We start from the raw sequence: 16,581 nt of genomic DNA, 5'->3' as shown, positions 1-16,581 counted from the left end.
GAACTAAGTTTGGGTCTAGAATTAAATGTGGTGATGTAACCAATAACATGGCACACTGGAAAGAAAAAGCAGATGCTAACTAATCTGAGTAGGGAAGTGCTGATTGGAGTACAGCAATAGTGTCTGATCATGCGTCACAGTAGAAACTATGGGTCATTGCCTCTAACCCTCTGTACCCAAAGGGAGGATCATCTCCTCCCACCTCCCAAATATCAGGCTTCACAATGTAGACTTTGTGAGCTTTAGAGAATGCAAGAACAACAGCCACAAGTGCACGCGTCAGGGGAAGGCAAAAAATAGTGTTGACCTGATTGTAAACTCATTTCTGTTTTTGTTTCTGTCCGTTTTGCATTTTTATTATCATGGTTTTCTTTGGGTTTCTCTTTTTTACAGTTCTTTTGGGCTCCTTTTTTGAGACTGTGTTTGATGCGTTGGCTTCCCATCTGCTGCTTGTAACCATCTCAGCCATGAGTTGTGAGTGAGCCATCACGATGCTACTCGGTCTTTTATTTTCTACTTGCTTTTCTTTAATTATTATTAGAGCTCAGAGTTACATTTGCTTTTGTTTTGCTTTTCATGATATAATTTTTGCTTTTCAGGACTGGGACATTAATTAATGCTTTTGACTCCTAGGCCAAGAATAAATAAATAAATCTTCTAGGATCAAAAGTTGTCATCGTTAGGGTTCAGTCATGTGAGGAAGCAGTTTATTTCCAAACTGTCAGTCTTCTCCTGGCTTCCCTAAATGCACTCTGCCTGCAGCTCCTCCCCTCTAGCCAGCAGGGATCCTGTGTAAACTTCCATCCTCTGTGTCCCTATAAGGAGTGTATCTAAATTACGCCCATCACTACAAAAGTGTCAGGCATACATAAGATTTTGTCACATAGGGAACTGTTACTCCTGCTCTCCATTGTTGCATTCAGGTCTAGCTTCTTATGCCAGGGGGGAGGGAGTCCATGTTGATGGATGTTCAGGACCACCAAATAATTTCCTCCTAAAGTAGAGATGATGAAATATGCACCTGAAATTAAGACTGCTGGCCCTTGCACTGTGGTGGGAGGTCTCTTGCTGGCAGTCCACTTTGCTTGGTGGTAGGCAACAAATTTTAAAAAGCAACATCACCAATGTCATTATGTCACTTCTAGGGTAAAGCTGGAAGTGAAGTAGGGTAGCTCTCTATAGTAAAAACATAAGAGTTTTTTTACATTCCTGCAACTACCCTACATCGCTTCCAGGTTTTCCTCTGGACATGATGTAGTTATCTCACTGATGTCACACATCCTGTCATTTCCCCATGCCCAACCATCTCGATGATCCTGGCAATCCTAACTGAAATTCGTTATAGTGTTGGAACCCTAGCCACAACAGCAAGGATGGTTTGACTTATGTGACAGAACATGTTAGTTTTCTTTGGCATATGTTTCCTTGTTCTTAGTCCCAAAGGAGAAGGAAAGACCTTTCTGGTTAGTGATTATATACATTTTCATAATTCAGGTTCATCTGGAGAATTAAAAAAGATTAGAGGTCACTGTTTCAAACTGACCGTTAAGAAACCCTCTGAGGAATTTTACTCCAAGCCATGGAGCTTGTACTAGTTGAAGTTAGCTTTTGTGCAATTTGGTGTTCAAGAAATAGATCTGCAAATCTAGATTTAATTATTTAGTCATGTTTTTAAAATGGCAATAGTGCATTATGTACCTTATAGCTGCCATACTTAAGGCCTTTTTAAAAAAAATCAGGTTTGCTACTGAAATTGTGCTTGACATGAAACCATAGCTGATCCTGGCTTCCTGCAGGAGTAGCGTACAGATGGTTGTTACCATTTGTGAGGTATGCTTTACATTTTCTAGGGTACTTTTTCAGAATGTTTTCACTCTGTCCTTTTACTTTAAAAAACATTTGTAGGAGTGAGACATGAAACTAATGTCAGATAGCAATAGATGATAAAAGCAGCCCAGTAGAACAAATAATACATTCCAGAAATACATTGAAAACAGCCTGAAATAGAAACATTACACTTTCACAAAGCGGACAGTATTCCTCAATTACCCAAGCCCCTCCAGAATAGCCTAACGTTAACAGGACTAACATCAAGGAGACCCGCAGATATCTTGGGACAAAGATTTACATAGTCTGGAGACAATAAATGGTTTAGGTGCAAACCTAAAAAGTGTAATGTGTGAGTTAGCTTACAAGGAGCTACTTGTTTTCAATAATAAGTGGATGTTGCTATTATAAGCTAGGATAATCTTTTGAAACAGTATGCATAGAGGAGGATCATGGATAAGCAACTGAAAGAACTAAAAAGCTCTAGCAAGGATGAGATAGTCAGGATCAGTTTCCACTGTTTTGCCATTTCAAATACTATAAAGTTGAGTTTATTGTGCACGAGTGTACATTTCCGTTTTATACGCAGGTGAAGAATTGTTGCTGGTCTCTGTTGACTCAAGGCTGAAACAGCATCCTTCAGCGACTTCTGTTTTAATTAACATGTAAACATTTTTTACTTATGATTGGTTTGTCCACAACTCTTAAATTATAACCAATGTATCTGTTTAGGGCATCTGTGTAGGTTAACATGCATGTGTAGGTTAAAATAGTTTATGAGCCACAATAATAAATGAGCACAAGATACTCTGCAAGTTCTCAGCAGGTTATAATTTTTTTTTCTTTCCTAATAGCCTCGTAATGTTGCTGGTTTCCGGGGAACAGTTCGCTATGCTTCTGTGAACGCGCACAAAAACAGAGTGAGTAATTTCCTTCCTTCCTTCCTTCCTTCCTTCCTTCCTTCCTTCCTTCCTTCCTTCCTTCCTTCCTTCCTTTCTTCCTTCCTTCCTTCCTTCCTTCCTTCCTTCCTTCCTTCCTTCCTTCCTTAACTGAAGCAACTTAAAGAACTTCCTTTCCTTTCAGAAGGATTGTGTTCTGTAGCTATACAGTATATATTCAGGAGATGGTTCTGGGGCAAGTTGCCTTACAAAGTAACAGCTCTTGTGTATTTTATATTTTATATATGAACATAATGCCCCAAATACACATAAACAAGGGATTTTATGCATGCAATGGGGTTTCCATTTGTTGTTGCTAAAAGGTAATTTCCCTACACTGCACCACAAGCTGCTTCTTAAACAAAGAATGAAATGCAGTGTGTGGGGCTGAAATTTTTAAGAAGTCAATTTATTCATCTGGTTTCTCCCTTTATGATTCTCTGGAATGGTGTCAGCTATATATGCCCAACCCTAGAACGAGACATAATCACCTCATAGGACAAAGTTCCCCCACATGCACCTCTCTTTCTTTCTTTTAACGTCAGCACCTGAGGATCTGAAAGCCCAAAGCCTGCCCCTTCCCCAGGAGAAAAACCTCATTCAGTCAGGGCTGGCATGTGGGAGTAGGTGGGGTAGGTGGTGGCCTCGAGTGCTACTCCGCCTGGGGGCACTACGAGACACTCTCTTACTCCCCTAGAGCGTAGTTTCTCAGCGGCGCCTGGCCACTTTTGGGTTGAAAGCAGCCGGTCGCCTTTTAAAAACTAACAAGGAAGCCTTCAAAGAGTGTAGTGCAAGGGGAAAGCAGCGGCGCGGCAGCACTGTCGTGTGTCGCCCACCACTCTCTAGTCCCCCTCACGATGACGTCACTTTTAGTAACGTCATCATGGGGCGCATGCTATGCGCATGCCTCTAGCAGCAGAACCCTTAGCACCGTCCCTGCATTTAGTGAATCTCTTTGCTTCTGGATCTCCCACAATCACCTCTCAGGACATCAAACCAGATGATGTAGGGTTCACCTAGCAGCTCAGGGCATCCCATCTCCTACATCTACACAGGAAGATGGAGCTAAACACAAAACCTTGGTAAAATCAGAGCCCTCCACCAGGAAGGCTGGGGCAGTCAAGCACACTGTGCATAACAAGCTTCAGTAATAGCTTGTCAGTTGCTGGTTCAGCATTCATCTAGACCAGCTCTGGTTTCTAGCAAGTGTTCCCAGACAGCTTCCTTGCTCTCCAGGCCCCGATCTTGAACCAGTTTATTGAACTGGTTGAGCCGCTCTGAGCCCGCTTCGGTGGGGTAGGGCGGGATATAAATCAAATAAAATGAAATGAAAAAATGAATGAAATGAACTCTGGACAGCTCCCATGCTGATTTGTGCTCTGGCTGCCAGACCTTAACAATCCATTATCCTAAGTGACCTGGCTGAAGTGTGTTCTGTTTTACTGGAAACAGGACTACTGGGGCTGTGTCCAACCAAAGAAATGTTCTGCTGGATCACACTGCAGGTCTACCTAGTTCAGTATTCTGTTTTCAGTGGCACCCAGGCAGATACTTCTGGATGCTCACAGGAAGGGTATGAAAGCAACTGTCTTCCCCTGCTGTTTGACCCCAGCATCTGGAAGTATACTGCCTTTGCTCATAGTAATACTGTATAACTATCCTGACTTAAGAATAGACCTGTAAGAGCTGAGATTCTGTCCATTGTCACATCTTATGATAGTGAATTCTGTAAATCAGTTATACATTTTCTGCAGGTAATATGGTTCCACTGCACAAAATGATTTTACAAACTTGCTTGGATGAATGATTAGAGACTGAGGTCAATACTGCTGTGTTTAGCTTATTGTAAGTAGGAGCCCGCTTCAGTGGGGTAGGGCGGGATATAAATCGAAATAAATAAATAAATGTAATTTTTGTCCCACTTAATGTGTCATATAAATTCCTATTCTATGCTTCAGTTCTTTCAGGTGGTTACAGACTTCTAAAATCCTGATGCATTGGTTATTGTGACCATTTTTGTGACTGTACAGGCTTAATATGTGTAATCCACCTGGAGTCCCTGTGAGAAAGGTGGACTATAAATAAATAAATATTTAAAAAAAAACAAATGGGGGAACCACAAGGGAACTAGGCCCCCCCCCCCAAAAAAAAAACCTTGGGGATTTTCCTCAGGATTGTAGAAAGATCTGAGTTGTCTATTGATGCCCATAATCTGTGGGTTTAAGGGTCTGCATCTGAGGCTATATTGAGAATTAGATATGACAAATGGAGGAAACCATGAAGACTTATAGGGGGCATCTCATTTGTCTCTCTCCCACTATTTCTTCTTTCCTTTTCCCACCCTCTCCTCTTTTCCTTCTTCCTTTTCTCCTTTCAACTACCAGCCAACCTACCTATATCTGCCCCCTGTCTTCAGCTTTCCCTCATTTCCTCCCCTGGCAGCTTCTACTTGGGGAAACTATGGCCCAGCTATGCATAGCTATCTATCAGGCTGGGGACATGATGGGGAACCAGCAGGGACTTATGAGAGCACCTCATTTTCACCTACATCTCCCTTCCTTCCCTAGCCTGCCCTTTCCCATCTTCCTTCTGTTCTACCCATCCACCCACCAATCAACCAAACCTTTTAAATACCCCTCATCTTCAGCTGTATTTATTATTTATTTACCTCATACATCACCTTTCTCCACAAAGGGGACCAAAAGAAGCTTATATCATTCCCCTTTCCTCCTTTTTATCCTCACAACAACTGTGTGAGATAGGTTAAGGTGAGACTGACTGACTGGCTCAAGGACACCCATTGAGCTCCCAGGACAGTGGGGATTTGAGCTTGCTTTTCCCAGGTACTAGTTAAAACAATAACCACTGCACCACAGTGGCTTTTATGGGTTAGCTGCTGTTGAACAATAGCAAGCACCTAGTTCTAGGTGAGTCTTGCAGATCACTTGTAGTTTTTCAGACTGTTAATTGTCTTTTGCAATTCACCCTGAGAACTGAGAAATCAGTAACTCTCCCTCTTACTATCTGGAAAACTGACCCAGAAAAGGGTAGCTGCTTGTCCTTGGTCACCTTCCAGGACTGTATTTCTGACAGATATTTTGAAATCGCATACATACTGTACACTTTATAGAGCTTGTTTTATTGTTACATAAGGCTTATATGTCTGTGAACAGTCATTTCAAAGAAATACATTAGGAAAATGTCATTTTTAGCTATGCTGCCAGACTGCTGACTGGATTACCTAAAACAACAAAAAAGGAAGATCAAAAGATCCATTTCAAAATATCCAAGAAATCAAGGGAAAATTTAAAGCAAGGCTAGGCATGCTGAAAGATCAACATGGAAACATTAACTGTATAGAACAAACAGCAACAAGAAGAAGAAGACCTCAGATTTATACCCCGCCCTTCTCTCTGAATCAGCCTCAGAGCAGCTTACAGTCTCCTTTATCTTCTTCCCCCACTACAGACACCCTGTGAGGTAGGTGGGGCTGAGAGAGCTCATACAGCAGCTGCCTTTTCAAGGACAGCTCTGTAAGAACTATGGCTGACCCAAGGCCATTCCAGCAGCTGCAATTGGAGGAGAGGGGAATCAAACCCGGTTCTCCCAGATAAGAGTCCACACACTTAACCACTACACCAAACTGGCCCTCTTAGAAAAGATGAGATGGGAACAATTCACTACAATTCCAAGCCACAGAAACCAAGTCCATCAAAATCTTAATAAGAATATGCCAACAAATATGAAAATAAAACAATAACCCACAGATTGGAAATGTTCAAGCTACATTCCAGTGCTGAAAAAAGGAGATGTCAAAGACTGCAGCAACCATTGGACCATAGCATTAATTTCTCACACAAACTGATGCTTACAACAAAGACTGTTACATACATGAAATAAGAAATGTCAGATGTTCCATCTGGATTCAGAAAAGGAAGACTCACTGGACATTGTATTGCAAATTTACATTGGTTCAAGAGCATACAAAATAATTTCAGAAGAACATCAATTTGTGTGGATAATGAACAGTTGTGGATAGTTTTAAAAGAAATGGGTATGCCACAGCATCCAATTATTTTGATGCACAACTTATACTTCTGGATAAGAAGCTACTGTTAGAACAGAATATGAAGAATGGTTTCCAATTGGCAAGGGTGTCAGAAAAGGGTGTAAACAAATATAAAGATCACGAAGTCAACATCTTTTAAAGAAAATATTTACAAAATGATATATCAGTGGCATATGATGCCAGCCAAACTAGCTAAATGTTTCCAGGCTTATCAAATAGGTGTTGGAAGTGCAAGAACAATTTGGAAACGTACTTCCATGTCTGGTGGTTCTGTAAAAAAGTAAAAGAATTTTGGATAAAAGTTCATGAAATTCTCCAAAAAATGTTGAAAATTATTGTTCCTTTTAAGCCAGAACTCTTTCTTTTGAATTTGCTACCGGATAAAATGGGTAAAACTGAGAACATTTGATAATTCATGTAAACACTGCCGCAAGAATATTGTTACCCTAATATTGGAAAAGAAAGGAATTACCAATAATAGATGATTTAATTGTAAAGATAATAGATATTGTAGAGTTGGATAAGCTCTCAGATGCATTAAGAATCAAACCTGAGATATATGTAGACAAAAATTGGATTTTATTTTATGATTGGTTAACAAAGTGTTAAAAGGTTAAAATGGCAAAGGTAAATGGAAATTTAGCCAAAAATAGTAGGGGCAGATGAGACTTCTGCCAATTAAGGTGTAATATAATACTTCTCTATTTGCATATATCAGTTTTGGGTTGCATATAACATGTTTGATGAGCTTTACCGGGTTCTCTATCTTCATTTATGTTTGTAGATGTTGCAAATTGTCAATGTATCTGTTTTTGTTGTTTTGTAATGTATAAATAAAAGGTAAAGATTGAGAGACAAAAAAGAAAAAAAAGAAAAGAAAAGGGTGTATTTTATCTTTCTATCTCTTCAGTTTATATGCAGAACACATAAAAAACTGGATTAGATTTAGATGAAGGGTGGATTAAAAACTGGTGGAAGGAACATTTACAATTTGAGACATGCAAATGACACCTTCTGATGAAGGTTCAAACAAAAAGTGTCAAAGCAGTATTACCAGCTGGACATCAAAAAGACAAAAGTAATGACTACTGAGGAATTATACAACTTCAAGGTTGATTATGACATTTCATGGTGGGACGAAGGTCTGAAGGGAATTGAGCATACCTATATCTCCATCCCCTTCCATGCCAAGACCCTCTCCCACTGCCATTCCTCCTGCAGCCCTGGATAACTGGGATCCCCAGCCCAGAGCTGACACCTGGAATGTTTTCAAAGACCATCTTCCTCTTAACCTCCCCCACCCCACCTGGCAGCACCGCACAAAATGCAGTGGGATAAACCCACAATTAACAACAATTACCCAAATTACAACACTGGATAATATACATCAACTAACCAGGTTATACAAACAACATACAATCAATTTCCAACCCAGTTCTCTACTCACTAGACCCTCCCACCCACTAGTAAGACTAAAAACTAAGAATTTTACAATTAGGTTTGTTCTGAAATTATGTCTAGGACTTGGTCATCTGAGCGGGAGTTCACATATCAGGGCAGATATTTGCTAACTCCACAGTCCCGGTGTCACATGCTCGAAAGGAAGGGTTTTTTTTTTTGTTTTCTTGTCTTAGCAGTGGCAGGGAACCTCATGTAGCAGTAAGTCTACTGGGTGGGCCTGGCTGCAGCTCCAGCAAGCCAGTTGCAGACTGCCTGGTCAGTTGGCCAGCCAGTCACCAGCTGCCTGTGATGGCCAGAGGGGACAGGGCCTTGAGGGACTGGGACGTATAGGCTTCCCCCTAGTCTGCCCCTCCCGTTTACACAACTGTTGCTGTGGCTGATCCTGTTGGTGGGCCCTTTCTGCCTGGCCCTGGTGGCAGTTTGTGTATTGGGTCTGATCTTTTTTCAGGAGGAAGTCCACCTCAGCCATTTTAAGGATCCCTTTAAGGGGTTTCAGGGTAGAGCCAGGCAGTATCATGCACAGCTCAGGGGTTATCACCCTGCTCCATTCCCAGATGGCAGGGGTACAACACTGGGGCTTGCCACCCCAGGTTCTCCACAGGGGGTTGGTGGACACTGAGATTATACGTCATCTTGAATAGGATATAGTATTGTTTAGTGTTAGTATTGTTTCATAAATTGTTTTGATGTATTTTAATATTCTGTATTGTATTTTAGCAAATTGTTGTAAGCTGCCCTGAGCCCTGCTTGCAGGGATAGACAGCCTATCAAATCAAATCAATAATAATAATCAATGATAAATATTCAGTAGTACTACTGCTTCAGTACATGTCTACCTTCTGTAGCAAAGGTTTAGATAAGTTTTAGTTCAGATTCAGAATTTGAGAAAAAATGACATTTCATTCCTTTATACCAATTTTGGATTGGAAGTATGCAGCATTATTGCAAAGCACCACAATCTAACCAATGATGATGTTTTAAACCAGGGCTTTCTTTTGTAGAAAAAGCCCAGCAGGAACTCATTTGCATTTTAGGCCACACCCCCTGACATCATATTTGTTTCACAAAGAGCTTTTTTGTAGAAAAAGACCAGCAGGACCTCATTTGCATGTCAGGCCACACCCCTGATGCCAAGCCAGCCGGAACTGAGTTCCTATGTGTTCCTGCTCAAAAAATGCCCTGTTTTGAGGGGGTTTCCGGTTCCTGGCGGAGCGGTGCAGCAGCGTCTCTAGAGTTCTACTGGAGACATGCCGAACAAAGGCTTTTTCGGGGGGCTAAAAGTCCGTACAAGACTCCAGTTGTGGAGCTTGCACACAGAAGGGGCGAGGGGGAGTGGACGGGAGTACTTTTTTACCCCGTTTCAGCCTCTTTTACCTTTGTCCCGAAGCCTGCGGCGTCACAAGACGACATAGCTCCAGCCTGCCGGAGCACGGGGGTTGAAGGTGGTAGGCGGTGCTGGAAAAGAAAGTTTTTTTTTTCTTTCTTTCTCTCTCTTCCTGAGAGCAGGGTATTTTGTAGACTCCAGAGGTTGAAAGTGGATCTCTCATATCTTTGGCCGAGCGCAGCATGTGGCGGATCTGTTGTGTGGGCTTGAAGACTGTGTCAACATTATGGCGTTTGATACCCTGCTCCTGTGGTGCAGTCTACATTGGCACTACCCAACGCAGTATCAACACCCATCTCACCGAACACAAGAGACACTGTCGCTTGTTTCAGCCAGAAAAATCAGCTGTAGCTGAACATGCACTTCAAGAAGGAGACCACGTCATCCACTTTGAAAGAACTGAAGTCCTTTCTACGGTCTCACATTATCATACTCGCCTGAACAGAGAAGCTATTGAGATTTACAAACACCAGCACAATTTTAACAGAAAGGAAGAAGGCATTTTCATCCACCAATCTTGGTACCCAGCTCTGCAAAACACCCTACAGACTATAAATTGCAGAAAGTCTCAGAACAACCAGCAAATTCCACAGAACAATCAGCACAGTCAACAACCATCTTCCTTATCTTCAAACCCCTTCCAACCTTCCCAGCAATTAACACAGAACAATGGTCACATTCAACAGCCAGTTTCCTTATCACTACCCTTCCAGGAAGCCCCACCAAACAATGGGCACTTCTACAAAACAATTGCCCTTTCATCACACCCCCTCCAGCCTACAAATAGCAGCTCTCCAGCAGCCCTGGCCCCACTAAATGCACAGCAGCCAAGAAGGTCTGAGCGCCTGCTCCGGCTGCAACGCCACTGAGGATGTTCTCCGCAGCTGAGAACGAAACGTCTGGAAGGAAAACTTTCTCCAGTAGAACACGGCACTTGATCCCGAAAGATTCTACAAACCCTAAAGAGCTGAGTTATCCTTCCTTCTCCAAAGGAGTAACAGCCTCAGTAGTTTAAAGCAGGAGTGCCCAGAAACACACACACACACAACACGTTTCTCTGTACATATATTTTTGTGGGGGTCTATGGTGGATCCTGGGCTATAAGTGTAAGGATGTATCACTGGCAACTAAGATCAAGACAATTCATACTGTATTACTCATTATTATGTATGGGTATGGAAGTTGGACAGTGAAGAAAGGTGACAGGAAGAATACTGATTCCTGTGAGATGTGGTGTTGGTGGTGAGTTTTCCAGGTATTGTGGATCTGAACTTTCCCTAGAAGCAAAAATGTTCAAATTGAGGCTATCATACCTTAGTTCCATTATGAGAAGATAAGAGTCCTAGAAAAGAAAATAGTGCTAGGAAAAGTAGAAGGTAGCAAGAGAAAAGGAAGACCCAAAAAGAGATGGATTGACTCAATAAAGGAAATTGTGGTCCTCAGTTTGCAAGACCTGAGCAAGACTATTAATGTTGGAACAATTTGAAGGTCATTAACTCGTAGGGTTGCCAGTGGTGGAAGCAACTTGCCGGCACTTAACAAATACCAGTTCAGGGTTCTCTGTAGAACAGTGATTGCTGTTTAAATCTTGTGTTTCCTTTAAGGTTTATTGGGAAGATCAAGAGTGGGGAACAAGCATCTTTAAAAGACATGACATGTAGATATAATTTATATGATTTCACCATATTGATTACAAATATGAAATACAGCAAGTTTGACATAATTGGTAGGGTTCTCTGGGGTTCAGAAGACACAGGAAAATTAGCTGTTAGCAGAAAAGCAACTCTGCCTTTTGCAATGGTCCTTTTGGGTCGCTGTGTGGCCTGCTGAATTGATTCTATCACTAAGCATGACACATGTAGTAATTGTATGTTAATGTGATACCAGTTATGAGAAATGCTTACATGAATAAGTATGGTCCACATAATGCACACAAACAAAGCTTCAGTAGCCTCTAAAAGGAAGGCCAGCTAGTTGCCCTATTCTGGACAGCTTGTCCACCATCAGCAATCTTTCCTTACAAAGTGAAGCCATAGAGTTTGGGCATGTTCTGGGTATATACTCAGGCCTAGGCAGTACTCTAGATGGCAAGAGTAGGGAATGTTCATGATGTCTACTGCATGAAGAAATTCCATGACTGATGAGCAGGGGTTCCCTGAGACGAGGATGCTTGAAAACCATAGTTTGAGAATTGAAGCTTGGATGGATGCCTAGTCTACAGTGAATGTAGAATTGTCTTTCTAACTAGTAGTTGCTGGTTCATGGAGCAAAGCTATAAAGATAAGGCCAATCGACAATAAAGATTTTTTTCATAACACAATCTTAATCTTGTGGTTCTTTTATTTCTTCAGGAGATGGGTCGACATGATGACCTGTGGTCCCTTTTTTATATGTTGGTGGAGTTTGCAGTTGGTCAGCTTCCATGGCGCAAGATCAAAGATAAGGTAGGAAACTCAGAAATGGCAAGCAAAAGCAAAGTAAGACCAATAGCAGTAAATAAATGCACTAAATAACAATTGCTCATTTCTAATTCCCTTACTGCTTTTAGTTGTCTATTATGTTTAGTGCTGCGTGATACTTGATTCAAGCATCTTTTTTCCTAGGAGCAAGTTGGAATGATTAAAGAGAAATATGAACATCGAATGCTGCTAAAACACATGCCTTCTGAGTTTCACCTCTTCCTAGATCACATTGCAAATCTGGATTACTTCACTAAACCAGATTATCAGGTAAAATCTTCTCTTTACTGTTAGTTTAACATGTCATTTGGGCAGCATCCGGGTGAATACACTAGAACACCAGAAAAGAAGAATACCTGAAGATAGAACCTTACCAGTAGTAGCATTATCCTCTAATGGATATCTTTTGTTTCTACTCTTTACAGTAGCTGAAGTAGCAATTTGTAGCCAAAAAGCAGTGAGGAGGGAAGACAGGCTCTCCATATACTGACTTTTTTGTTTCAGATTGCAACCCCAGCAGCTATGTAGTATAAAAACAAAATTATTGATTAAAGGAAACATGTAACTTCATGGAACATTCAGTTAGATCTTGAGGGACAACTAAAAAAGAATTCCATTATTTTAGTCTCTCACAAGAAACCATTCAAACTTGGTATATGAGGGACCAGCTTCCCTGCTGGTTAGGAGATCTCTGAGTTTATTGACCTATCTATTATTTATTAATTAAACTTATACCCCACCCTACCATCCGAGTGGGCTCAAGCCGGCTCACAACATATAAAATAATGAAAAAAGTGATAATAGAAATACAATTAAACAATTTAAACAATCAGAACAAGATGACACTAAAAACACTAACAGCCCAACGTCTCCTGTAGCATTTTAAACTGATGGTAATAGCCTGATTAATGACAGTTTTTAAGCAGATAGTAGTAGGTACTCTGATATGCAACAGTGCCCTATAGGTAATAAACAGTATCTGGAAGACACTGAGCAGGTACCAAAGGAAAGGGAGGCCAAGATTTATTTATTAATTTATTGGATTTATATCCCGCCCTCCCTGTCGAAGCAGGCTCAGGGCGGCTCACAGCAATAAAACATTTAGACAATTTATCAGTTCTGGAATTTGACAGTTAAAACAGATTAAACAATTAACAATTTAAAGCAATGTTGGTGCTAGTGTCATTAATTCTGGTGTCATTCAGCCCTCTTGGGTATCCTCTTATACTACTATAAATTCAGTTGAAGGTGAGCTGAAATAATGTCTTGCAGGCCTTGCAGAACTGGATGAGGTCCCACAAGGCTCTTACTTTTTCCGGAAGTTGGTTCCACCAGTAGGGGGCCATGATTGAGAAGGCTCTCTTTCTGGTGGTTTTCAATCTTGCCTCCCTCGGCCCAGGGATCGATAATAAAGTCTGTGTCCCAGATCTAAGTACCCTCTGGGGAACATGTGGAGAGAGACGGTCCCTAAGGTATATAGGTCCTCACCCATATAGAGCTTTAAAGGTAATAACCAGAACCTTGTAGCGAATCCGGTACGCTATTGGCAGCCAGTGCAGCTCCCGCAGCCCCAGCTGTATGTGCTCCCGCATGGAAAGCCCCAGTAACAGCCTGGCTGCTGCATTCTGCACCAATTGTAGTCTGCGGATTTGAGACAAGGGCAGCCCCATGTAGAGGGCATTACAGTAGTCCAATCTCAAAGTGACCGTAGCATGGATCCAGGTCGCCACACTCAAGGAATGGGACCAACTGCCTTACCCACCTAAGATGGAAAAAGGCGGATTTAACACCCACTGCCTCACCCAAAGACCTGGTTTAACACCCACTGCCTCCCAAAGACCTGGCAGAACTGCTCTGTTTTACAGGCCCTGCAGAACTGTAATAGGTCCCACAGGGCTCTGGTCTCAGGTGAGAGCAAGTTCCGTCAGGCTGGGGCCATGGAGTCGCGATATTTTGTTGGTTTAGTGCTATGTTTATGCCAACTTGTCAAAATTTGATCAGAATGAAAGCAACATATTTTACTCCATCCCGGTTTGGAGGCATGCTATTGATTCCAGCTGTGTTTGTTCTTTGGGGTAGATTTTAATTGTGCAGGCCAAAATGTTCTTTTGCTGTTAAAAAAAAATCACTTGTCATTCAGGACATCTTACTCTTGTAAACTGCACTTAGTGTAAGCCTGAGCCTTGCTTGTTTCCATCTTATTTGTCCATCAAATGGAAACAAGCAGCAGTGTTATCTAAATGACCCAGAGTGCACAAATGCAGAACCTTGGACAGAAGCTGTTCTCTCTCTGGTGCACCCAGAGATAAAGATTGCCTCCAGGACTGGCAGTATTCAGTGACAGTTGCATAAGACTACTAGTTTTGACCCTAACTATCTGCTGTCCTATAATGCATGAAAGCCCAAAATGCATAGAGGTCCTTCAAGTTTATTACTTAATTTCCCCCCTGCCTTCTAGCTCATCATGACAGTGTTTGAAAACAGCATGAAGGAAAGAGGAATTACTGAGAATGAAGCTTTTGACTGGGAGAAAGCTGGTACTGATATTTTATTATCTACAAGTACCTCCACTCCACCTCAGCAGAATACAAGGCAGACAGCAGCCATGTTTGGGTGAGTGACAGATCTGAACCCATAACACAGTTAACAGGCTGTGGAATTTAAAGAATCTCCCTAGAGGGATTAGTTATTCCTCAAGAACAATTTTTATTTATACAGCACATCCAGATCTATTAGATCCTTTCCAAGTTCAAAAAATATGATAATATAGTTTAGATTTGCCATACTAAGAATTCATACCTGTAAATGTTACATGTAAAATTGAAATATGTGACTTCTGTTTGAATCCATGGATGTCTCTAAGAGCAAATCTTCTGAATGCTGCCTCAGATCATTTTGGAGAAATGTCATCACAGTTCCTCTGTGATTATTTATTATTTAAATGTTTAAGTGCCTTTGTGCAACTTTGGACCTGCAGGGCCAATGGAGATACTGAGGCACTCACAGGCACTTGGCCAGCAGATAGACAGGTTCACAAGAATATCTGCCTCAGTGGAACTGGGTGATGTCTTGTTCTGGGCATGTTGCTATTTGTCTTGCAAAGAGAAATGCCCTTTCCCCAAGGATCATGCTCTCAGTGGTAAGTTATATTGGGCAATAGATGTCTCATAACTAATATGGGAATGAAAGGCAGCAACAGATACCTCAAGTCCATATACTTCTAGAAATGATGAACTCATAATACAATTTGTTATATGTATATCGTGCCCTTCCTGCTGCTCAGGGTTACTGGTGAACTTCAGGATTGAACAGGAATCTGAATCCAGATACTCCTGGTCCAAATCCAGCTCTTAGTCCAGTATGCTGTCCCGTCTGTGTCTTTTAAGAGCCCCGTGGCGCAGGGTGTTAAAGCTGCAGTACTGCAGTCCTAAGCTCTGCTCACGACCTGAGTTCGATTCCCAGTGGAAGCTGGGTTTTCAGGTAGCCGGCTCAAGGTTGACTCAGCCTTCCATCCTTCTGAGGTCAGTAAAATGAGGACCCAGCTTGCTGGGGGGAAAGTGTAGATGACTGGGAAACCATCCCATAAAAAGTTTGCTGTGAAAACATTGTGAAAGCAACGTCAGCCCAGAGTTGGAAATGACTGGTGCTTGCACAGGGGACCTTTCATAAGAACATAAGAGAAGCCATGTTGGATCAGGCCAACGGCCCATCCAGTCCAACATTCTGTGTCACACAGTGGCAAAAATTTTTATATATACACACACACTGTGGCTAATAGCCACTGATGGACCTGTGCTCCATATTTTTATCTAAACCCCTCTTGAAGGTGGCTATACTTGTGGCCGCCACCACCTCCTGTGGCAGTGAATTCCACATGTTAATCACCCTTTGGGTGAAGAAGTACTTCCTTTTATCCGTTTTAACCTGTCTGCTCAGCAATTTCATCGAATGCCCACGAGTTCTCTACTTTCTCCATCCCATGCATTATCTTGTAAACCTCTATCATGTCACCCCGCAGTCGACGTTTCTCCAAGCTAAAGAGTCCCAAGCATTTCAACCTTTCTTCATAGGGAAAGTGCTCCAGCCCTTTAATCATTCTAGTTGCCCTTCTCTGGACTTTCTCCAATGCTATAATATCCTTTTTGAGGTGCGGCGACCAGAACTGCACACAGTACTCCAAATGAGACCGCACCATCGATTTATACAGGGGCATTATGATACTGGCTGATTTGTTTTCAATTCCCTTCCTGATAATTCCCAGCATGGCGTTGGCCTTTTTTATTGCAGACGCACACTGTCTTGACATTTTCAGTGAGTTATCTACCACGACCCCAAGATCTCTCTCTTGGTCAGTCTCTGCCAGTTCACACCCCATCAACTTGTATTTGTAGCTGGGATTCTTGGCCCCAATGTGCATTACTTTGCACTTGGCCACATTGAACC

At 41.8% G+C, this 16,581-nt stretch overlaps 1 protein-coding gene across 3 annotated transcripts in view; it reads left to right on the top strand.

The window, feature by feature from the left end:
* The window catches only part of TTBK1 (tau tubulin kinase 1), a 132,104-nt gene that overhangs the window by 59,864 nt on the left and 55,659 nt on the right, over positions 1 to 16,581 (top strand). For 2 of the 3 annotated variants that reach the window (XM_060247895.1, XM_060247902.1), the window contains exons 7-10: positions 2,682 to 2,747; positions 12,031 to 12,123; positions 12,283 to 12,408; positions 14,597 to 14,751. In XM_060247895.1, the coding sequence (XP_060103878.1) occupies positions 2,682 to 2,747; positions 12,031 to 12,123; positions 12,283 to 12,408; positions 14,597 to 14,751 (440 nt within the window). Of the gene's footprint in view, positions 1 to 393; positions 475 to 2,681; positions 2,748 to 12,030; positions 12,124 to 12,282; positions 12,409 to 14,596; positions 14,752 to 16,581 lie in introns of those variants that run through there. The other variant, XM_060247910.1, reaches the window with a different exon arrangement.

This window comes from Heteronotia binoei, chromosome 1 (genome assembly GCF_032191835.1).
Source record: "Heteronotia binoei isolate CCM8104 ecotype False Entrance Well chromosome 1, APGP_CSIRO_Hbin_v1, whole genome shotgun sequence".
NCBI lineage: Eukaryota > Metazoa > Chordata > Lepidosauria > Squamata > Gekkonidae > Heteronotia > Heteronotia binoei.
Note: the sequence above shows the minus strand (reverse complement) of the source record. Positions and strands in the feature narration are given on the sequence as shown.